This window comes from Octodon degus, unplaced genomic scaffold (assembly GCF_000260255.1).
Source record: "Octodon degus isolate 3935 unplaced genomic scaffold, OctDeg1.0 scaffold00024, whole genome shotgun sequence".
NCBI lineage: Eukaryota > Metazoa > Chordata > Mammalia > Rodentia > Octodontidae > Octodon > Octodon degus.
In genome coordinates, this window is record NW_004524600.1 from 18,766,705 (window position 1) to 18,776,863 (window position 10,159).

Below are 10,159 nucleotides of genomic sequence, written 5' to 3' on the forward strand. Positions count from 1 at the left end.
TGGGGGATTGAACTGCGGTCCCTGATGCTTTGCCAAGCTTGTTCCAAGTAGGTGCTTTAGACTACTGAGCCATCTCTCCAGCCCCCTTGAAGTTTCTTGTAGGCAAGATTTTTTAAAATATAAATTGAAAAAGTTATTAAAATATTCTTTTCTTTGAGAATATATGTACATGTAGAAAATTATGTGCTTAGTTTTATATTGATCAAGCTTATTAATTTTCATGTGGGAAAGCTCTCCTGTTTCTATTTAATGCTACTGTATATAAAGACACTTTAGAAATGATGCTAATGTTATATATATACTGAAGTACAATCCTATGGATACTTTGCCAAAATATAGGCAGTGATTTATCACTGCTGAGGGGAAAAAAATGCTAAAATGCTTTCTTTGAAGAAAATCAATGTCATGGGTTATTACATTTTATAATAGTCCTTTCTCTTATTTAAAAAAAGATACCAAATGATTTTTCTGAACATGATTTGTAGTTGCATGCTGGTTCATCGAATGACCTCAACAACAGTGGAGATGATCTTGGTGGAATTTAACTTTGCACATAGAAATATTTCTTAGCATTAGCATTTGAAAAAGGATGGAGACATTTTATACAATTTATTATAATAGATTTGGAAATCCCAAAAAATGCATTTGTAGCAATGTCCCTCCAATGAGAGAATTTCACAGGACTGCCTCAGGACGAGTGACATTTAGCATTGTGAATGGCCTTCAAGTTTCTGAGGTTATCAGTTGTGTTTATGTCACAGATTCTTTTTTTTGTTTGTTTGTTCAATTTTTTAATTCATTTTAGTGAGAAAAAATAGCAATGAAATAGTTTCAAAAGAGGTTAGTAGGACAGTTACAATAATTAATACATTACATATTGTTGTCGTCATAGTAGTTATTCAGAGGACAAGATGCAGACATGATATCTTGTCTAGACTATTTGTACAGACCTTTCTTCTCATTGAAGTAGTAGAAGGTAGCTGTATATCTATTCTATTTTGTATATATGTATATATATATTTTTTTTCACTCCAAAATGGTCCTTCATGTATGTCCCCTTTTTTGTTTTGTTTTGTCAGAGATGGGTGTTCCATTGTTGATTGAGAAGGGCATCAAGTGTGAAAAGGTCCTTTATGTCACAGATTCTTACCACTTGTGTTAGTTGGCTTTTCCTTGCTGGGACAAAATGCCTAATGTAGACAACTTGAAGGAGAAAGGCTTGGCTTGGGCTCAGGTTTCCAGGCCTTCCATCCAGGCTCAGAAAGAGTGAAATGGAAGGGCCTGGTGCAGGAAAGCTGCTTACCTAATGGCTGCCAGGAGGTGGAGCACAGGAAAGGGGCCAGAGAGAGGGGAAGGCGCTGGGGACATCATGGTACCTTTCCAGGTTACACCCCATGGCCAACTGCCTCCAGTCAGGCCCCCATGCAGCCAGCACAGTCAGTGATGGACTCATCAATAGAGAACCCATCAATGAGCTGAAGCCCCCTTTGCCGATCACCTTTCCAGACACCCACCTCTGAGTCTTTTAAGGGAATTTTTCTTTTTTGGACCCAAACCGTAACATTAGCTAAGATAAATGAGTTTTATAGAATTAATAGTATTTATTTGAAAAGGTTACCTAGAAATGCTTGGCTTTATTTTGAAGTTTGGTTTTTCAAAAACAAAAGAAAAAAATAAGAATTTTTTCTTTATATCATATAACAATTTCTGCTTCATCTATTTTTAAAGTCTGGAATTTTTTAATCTTGAAACTTAAAACTTTTGTGACTTCCCTGGCCTGGAGTGACATAGCTGTTCTCTTCATTCTGCATAGATACCCAGAAGATTATGAAGCAAAAACGCTTGCTGCAGTGTGCATGAAACAGTGCTCTTCACTTTCAGTATGTTTGTTTCTTTACCAGAATAACAACAAGCCAGAGATCAGTGTGAAAGAGTTTATCGATTGGATGCGCTTGGAACCACAGTCCATGGTTTGGCTGCCAGTTCTGCATCGGGTCGCAGCAGCCGAGACTGCAAAACATCAGGCCAAGTGCAACATTTGCAAAGAGTGTCCCATTGTGGGGTTCAGGTGAGATGCGCCGCTAGGGACAGCCGCACGCTGTTCGCGTGGCTGGTGCCCCCACCTCTCCGCAGCGTGCTCCTCGCCCTGCCCGAATAGACCTCGCGTGGGTCTTACCTCCTAACTACGCGGGAGGCCCCTCCCGTTCCATCTGTGTGATGGTGATGTTCCTTCTTAATCTCTACATTTCATTTGTTTTATTATCACTATCATTATCGCATTATCATTTATTCTACTTCGGCTCGGAAGCGGAGTTGTTTATGAATTTCTCTTCACCTCGATCACAGAAATGTTCTTGCAGGGAAATTGCGTGACATTATAATAATATAGTCTTGGTAGAATTTGTTACTTCTTCTGAGGTTTTTGAAATTACATTTTTGTAAACAAGCACCAGTATTTAAGCACTGTGTAGGGCCAGCCAAATAGCTCAGTGAATTAAAGCGCCTGGGGCAGAGGATGCAATCCCAGGGCACGCAGAGGAGGCGACTGAGACTGGGCGTGGTGGTGCACACCTGTAATCCCAGCTCTTGGGAGGCTGTAAACAGGCAGATCTCTACGAGTCTGATCGAGCAATGAGACCCTGAACACCCTGTAGACCCCTAAAATTAAAAAAACAAAACAAAACTGTGTAAGCAGTATTTAAATATTGCACTTGTGCATATAGATACTGTAGTTTTTTCAAAAGTTTTATAAATACTGCTGGAAGTTTTCACTAATTTTAAATTAAATTTTAATGTAATCTTAGACTTACGATATGTTGGCTAAACTGAAAATTGTTTCAAATAGAGTCACAGACGATTGCTTAACAGTAGCATAAATAAAGGAGAAGTATATCCTCCTTTCATGTGATTGAAGTTTGAAGCGGGTGCCCTAACACTGTTACCATTGCTTAGTGGTCACCTGCATGCCCAGCTCCATCTTTATGCTCTGTCAGTCATCAAATGCCACTTCCATTTTTCACTGTCACTTCACTCTACCAGTGACTTTTCTAGACATTACCAGTGGCTTTCCAGGAAGGAGGAAGAAGGAGCACTCCTCAATTGATTCAGTCCCCTGCAGGCCTAACCAGAAGCCCCATCCGGGGCCTTGAGAGTGTATCACGCTGCTGCTATTGGCCAGACAGACTGAGAAACACTTAGAAGATCACGTTGCTAAGACGTGCTGGCGCTGTAGGAGTTTCTTACCAATGAAAGCAGAGCGTGGCTCTCCGCAGTGAACACAGTTTTGCTTAGGGAGGAAACGTGTGTCATACCTGGCACCCTGTGCTGATAGGTCAAGACTTACTGTTAATACAGGTGATCAGGGATGTTTCATCCAAGGGGTTGCTCAAAGTCAGCTGCCTAACTGTGGAGAGGTTGATGTTCTTCAGCCCAACTTGCAACATTTTGCGAGCCACGTAGAAGCTACTCAGCATTTAATACTTTATAATATTAACCTCATGTGACTCTTACGTTTTGTTTCCATTTTCAGTGCTATCATTTCATTATTTTCTAGCAATATGGATATAACTTATGTTCTTAATTATCCCAGCTGTGCAGCCAACATGAAAGATTTGGGGGATGTGTTTCACTCAGATCCACAGAAATGTAATAGAGTTTCACTTATAGCTAATAAAATGTAAACGGAAGTGAGTGTACAGTGTAATTCTTCCACAAAAGTCTTAAAAACCTTTTCAAGAATACATGCAGGTCAAGGTTTTCTTTCATTTGCTGTTATAAGATATCTCTTGCTTTTTCTTTTTTCTCTTTTTGAATGACTAGTTTAAACCCATTATTAACATGTGCATTCTGAAATTGCCTTTGTGAACAAACTTTAGGATCCTTTCTTATTACTGATCTTAATTGATATTTTAAATTTTGATATGTGAACCAAATTATCACAAGTCTTTTGTTACCTCTCATTTTCTATTTATATTCAAATAATAGAGGAAATCATCTGACATGGATATTTGTCTAAGCAGATGGAAATATGTTTTGGAGATTTAAATTCTAAAAACATACTTTCATGTTCTACTGGAAAGGTGGTTTTCTCTTCCTAGTTTGAACCTGAAGTGCTAAACAAATTCCATTTTTATGACAACGCTTACTTTTTATTTCCTTGGTGATTTGAATGAATAAATTTCTATATTCTATACGCTTAAAGATGGATTTGGACTAATTAATACGTATGCAAGTCAATAAATTTTTTTTTCTCTAGATATCGAAGCCTCAAGCATTTTAACTATGATGTCTGCCAGAGCTGCTTTTTTTCGGGTCGAACAGCAAAAGGTCACAAATTACATTATCCAATGGTGGAATATTGCATACCTGTGAGTACTGAACTTATTTTCTTAAAAATATATGTTTACCTTTGAATTCATGCGTGCTAAACTTTGATTTGGATTTGGTTTAATCACTTAACTCTTTTTAAAAAACCTCTTTCAAGATTACGTTACTATTGTTTTGTTGTTTTGTTTCTTATAAACATATCCCGTATAATGAATGAATTAATGTAGTAAGAGTATAGCTAGTTTAGAAAATGTTACTTTAACTTTTTGTGTTTTGATTTTAAACTTAAAATTTTTAAAATCTTTTTAAGACGTAACAATGATCTACACTGAAACTAAAACCATGTGAAGAAAAACAATGTTCTGAAAATGCTTCTGTAATTAATTACTGTATTATATTAGCAAAAATGTAGAAAATGAAAAAAATAAGCATATTCATAGATGTTACCCCTGAATATTCTACCTTCTAGTGTTGTGTTCTGATTTTGTTTTTACTTTTATATGTGTGCATTTTGTCCTGATTATTTCATTTGACATTGTGTATAATAACTGATGCCCATCTTGTCATACAGTATAATTTTTCTTTGTTAGAAAATCTTTGAGTGAATTGCTATAATTTGCCTTAACTCATCCCTTAAATTTGGACATTTGTTTATTTTCAATTTCCTGATCTTATAAAATGCCATTATAAATATCTTTATGAAGATTGAACTTTCATATATTACATAAATTCCATTTCTATTTAATAAGGCACTCCAAGTAGGTGATATCAAATAACAAATATGAACTTTTATATGCCCAAAACATTTGATGCCAATTTATTTTCCAAAAGTGATCCATCTTCTCTTACATTCTGATCACAAAGATTAATGTAACCCACTAGCACGGCATCCTGGTTATTGTTGTTCCTGTGATCCAAAGTTGTTTTTGTCTGAAATTATCCTCATTTTCTGTCAATGGCTGTTCTTTATCTTCCCAATTATGCCAAGATTCAGTCAGTTGTACATTTTCTTTGGTTTAGGGAGTTAAGTTAGATTTTCGATCATAAATTTAACAGAAAAGCAGCAATACTTATAAAATATACACAGCTGGGCATGGTGACATGCCTGTAATCGCAGCGAAGCTGAGGCAGAGGACTGACTTAAGTTCAAGGCCAGTCTGAATTACACAGCAAGACCCCATCTAAAAATACATATATTATATATGTTATATTATTTCAGGGACTCTAAATTGCTAGAAAATGTTACAGGATTATAATGGATAACCCTCATCATTTTTCACTTTAGCCAAAAAGAATATTCCTTCCATGACAGTTTATGAAGCATCATTTATTACTATGAAGAACTTATTTATTCACTAAAATTAGCACTGCACATTCACTGTGTAGTACTTTTATCAAGGCACTGAAGTAAGGACAGATTGTAGTCAATGATAGGTTGTTTTATAGCTGTGGGTTCGTGTGTGTGCGTGTGTGTGTGCATGCACACACATACACTATACACTTTGATTTGTGCAGAGGTGACTGGGTATGTGAATGGGAGAATGAGGGGTACAGGAGGAGGCAGCACAGCCAGAGCTGAGAACCCCAAGAAGTGAAAACTAACAAAGCCATGGCCAGTGGGAGTGTCCGCAGGGCAGCTACATCCCAAGCCAGACACTATTGTGTTAGGCTTCTACCCCAGGTTAGAGCCTGGGACACAGAGACTCTGATCTTTTTCATAGTTATATTTCAAGAAAATGGCTTTCAGTCAGGACTTCAGTTCCCAAGAGGCTCAGGAGTCTCAAGGGGAGAATCCCTGCCTCCACCCTCGGCTCTGGCTTAGTGCTCTGACCAGAAGGACACCATCTCTCACTTGCTTCTCATTTCGGAGGAGGGGATGTGTGACAGCGGATAAGGCGACAATGAAAGGAGCCGGCTATAGGTGTAGTCAGTGCCTTTAAACACTGGATAGGGAGAGAGGGATTAGAGGAAGCGCTTTAGATAAGAAGTCTGTCAGAGGGGTTGACCTTTGCGTAGCGAGTGAAGGTAGAGGTGAAGCAGAGTGGGAGGGCAGCTCACAGAGAAGTGTCACACACGGTGGTTTGGAGAGGGGAGTTGTGAAAGTGGGTGATGTAATGAACAACAGAAAGAAAGGGGACCTCTTCCACAAGGGAGCTCTGTTAACACAATTTGAAAAATGAGAATGGGAGCCCAGATAAAAATTATTAAAATTTCAAGATGGGAATAATGGAGCAGCCAGCCAGCCAGCCAGCCCCCAGGCTCCTCTGGGAAACAGGCTGTGTGTCACTGCTGGGGTCTCACTTCCATGAAGCCCACCTGGAGAGAACTTCACAAAGAGTGAACTTTTTGCAAAAGGGATGGTGTGAGGACAGAGGATTAAAGGAAAGGTAGTGGGTTGTATAGAGCTCTTCAGATCTTATAAGGAATTCAGATTGGGAAGAAATATAATATTCATATTTATATGATAATAGCTGGAGACTGAAAGAACTGACTGTAAAGAGCTAATTTCAGAGTAGCAAGATCAGAAAGTAAATGTATTATGGTAATGACATTACTGTTTTCCTTACTCTTAAATGCAGTAGTTCCTAATGGTTTTTAGAAACATTCCCACGCAATTTAGAATCAACTTACATTTAACTCCCTTGGGCGGTAGGACCCTGCCTGCCAGTCACTACCCCCCATGAGAATCCTGCTCTCCAACAACCCACTGTGAATGACATCTGTAAGTTGCCCCCGAAGTTCTGCTACATCGTACCTCCCAAGTCGTTGCAACCATTTCTGAGATTACAGCACACTCTGGACATCAAGGATTGGGGTCTTTTCCAGGACATGCTTTGGGAGGCCTGGATCCTTTCCCGAGGCCGAGTAGTGACCTGTCCGCAGCTCACATATCATTTTCTGCATGTGACCCTCAAACTTTTTTTTAAGCTTGGAGTTGAACACTGAGCCTTATACAAACTAGGCAAGTACTCTACCCTGAGGTGTCTTCCTAGTCCCTGACCCACTAGAAATACACATAAGCTTCATCTTTGAAAGGCATACTTTTGTATTAAATCATGACAAATGACAAGTAATTGCTTTCCAAAACAGTTTTAAAACACATTTGTTAAGTTTTTTTGCTCTCTTCTTTCATGTAAGCTGTATTTATGGCTCATCCGTCTTTTACCCAATATTCCCTGAACTCATTGAATGTGTACCTTAGAAAATGAACTGGAATATGAATTTATTTGTTCAGCATGATCATAATAAGCACTGCTTGATCTTGACGTTTGCATTTCTCATAACCCATCTCTATTTTTGGTTAAGAAAATTCTCCACTCACATCACTGACATGATCTTTTTTTTTTTTTTTTCCCTATACGATCCTTTATGAACCTTATCTCAATGCTTCTATTGTTAAAAACTCTGCTGTTTATAAACCTTATTTTAAGCCCTGGGCTCTTGAGAGCTCCAAAAATATTCCACCAACGGAACAGCTTATTATGTGTGACAATATTTGTGCTCAAATATCTGAAGACCAGCAGTGCGTGAGTCAGCTAACAGGATTCGGACAGGTATTTAAGGTGTTTGTAATAGAACACGCTAAAGGCATGATTGGAAAATACTGTGAATGTTTAAATGAAGATCAAATTATTAGGGCCGGCCAAATAGCTCAGTGGATTAAAGCACCTGCAAGCAGGCGCAGGGGATGGGGTTCAATCTCACCAGGCTGGGCCCACCCCCAGGGCGTGCTGAGGCAGCAATTGAGAATAGGTGTGGTGGCACGCACCTGTAATCCCAGCTCTTGGGAGGCTGTAAACAGGCGGATCACTAGTCTGATCTAGTAGTGAGACCCTGAAGACCTTGTAGACCATTCCCTAAAATGCAAAAATAAAAATAAAGAAAATCAAATTATTACAGTAAAAGATAATTCCCGTTAATCCCTTGAAGACATTGCCTTCACTGTGAACACATGTATGACCTTGCCACCCTAGAGCAGCCCTGGAGTCCGCTTTCATGATTGACTGTTGTGGCCCCTGATGTCCAGAATAAATTCACAATGTTTGCCTCTGGGGTCATTTTGACATTGGGAAGAGCCAGAGACCTTTCAGCTTGACTGGCTTGGAGGCCACATAGGGGATTAGCAAAGTGAAGCGCACTGCCGCGTTTGTCCAGTGGCCTTGGGGGAGTGACTTTGGGGTCCTCTGCTGGCCCCGGCTCTGTTTCTAGGCCCTCACGAGGTAAGTAGCTCTGCCCTGGTGGGTCCTTCAGCCCAAATATCCTGCCTTGGAGCCTCCCAGCTGGGGGCTGAGTCCCTTCTCACTGAGCTCCTTATGCTCCTCCTTCACTTGGGGGCGCTCTGGTGCTGTGACCTGGGGGGAAGAGCCATCTCAGGCCCAAGGCTCAGTCCTTGCGGCGCGCAACGTGGTAGGAACACATGACCGAGTGAACTGCTTCCACTGTGAATCAGAAAACAGAATGATGAAGAGGCTAGTTCCTGTTCTTCCCTTTAAGAGTGCATCCCCCAAGAGACCTAAGGGCCTCCTCCCTGTAAGCTACACCCCCTTCCCACGACACCACCCTGGGTGGGGGCATGCCTTTGGCACGTGGACGCTTAATGAGCATTTAGCAGCTGCCCTGTCTTCATGTGTCGTCAACTGTGTTGTTTACAGTGCACAGATGTGTATGTGGCTCGAGGTTTTGAGTCTGCACAGGCTGAGGCCCCAGCGCTGAGGGGTGCTCATGTCTGCTTAGGGGGCAGAGGACTTTGTGTCGCATCAGCCGGTGGCAAGAGAGGGAGGGGGACCGGGATCCCACTCACAAAGGAGGGAAGGAGGGCAAACAGCTTTTTATCCTGAGCATACTCTCCTGATAACTAACTCTCCATATCTGGCGACACTGAAGGGTCTTACGTGTCAATAACTACACTTCCAACACATGAGCCGACGCGTTGAGGAGCCCCCATTCCAGCTGCAGCACGGGCATTTAGCACTGCAGAGATATAATGGAGGGAAATTTCTTCATCTATGAGAAGGAATTAAGAGTGTAATATTTCTTAGATCAAGAGAATTGTTTGTTTTTTTCCATGTCCCTGTGCTCTACTTTAAATTCAGAGATTATCATGTATTTTTAAAACTGTTTCATTTTATATTAAAATGATCATATTCTAAAATTCTTTCTTATTAGAATGAGAGTTTATGATTATTTAATTTCATAGTGAAAACGATCCTAATTGGATCTTCTTTAAAATTATCTTCATTGCAAACAACTGATATTTAATTCAAATTAGAAACATTTTTATGTGCTGTCGGGATGCATAATTTTTTGAGGTCTATCTTAACAGATTTCAAATATATAATATATTGTTAAATGCGGTACACAAGGTCTCCAGAATTTATTCATCTTATAGCTGAGAGTTGTATTTTTCCATTTTTAAACCTATATTCAAAGCCTGGTAATTACCACTCTTATTTCTTCTACCGTGAGCTTGACAATTTTTTTTTCTTCAGATTTCACATATAAATGAGATTATACAATGAGATCTTTCTATATCTTGTTATTTCATTTAATATAATGTCACCTAGGTTCATCTGTTATTGAAAATGACAAGATTTCATTCTTTTCAAAGGCTGAATCTTCTGATCCATAGTCAGACGCGTTATCCATTGCGCCACTGGCCCACGTCAGGCTTTCACAGAGAGCACATAGGCCAAGCATTGGCCGTGACTCATCCACATGGCTGCACTGATAAAGGTTCTACAATCTGAGGTGCAGGATCTCAGGATAAATCCTGAGGGCATTTCACTGACCTTCTCAGACCAAAAAGCTACAACTCTTGTTGCATAGGTCCTGC

The 10,159-nt window shown here is 39.8% G+C and overlaps 1 protein-coding gene across 1 annotated transcript in view; it reads left to right on the plus strand.

Annotated features, from left to right (window-relative positions):
- The window catches only part of Utrn (utrophin), a 522,813-nt gene that overhangs the window by 470,662 nt on the left and 41,992 nt on the right, over positions 1–10,159 (plus strand). The window contains exons 64-65 of the mRNA XM_023712207.1: positions 1,902–2,068; positions 4,256–4,367. Of these exons, the coding sequence (XP_023567975.1) occupies positions 1,902–2,068; positions 4,256–4,367 (279 nt within the window). The remainder of the gene's footprint in view (positions 1–1,901; positions 2,069–4,255; positions 4,368–10,159) is intronic.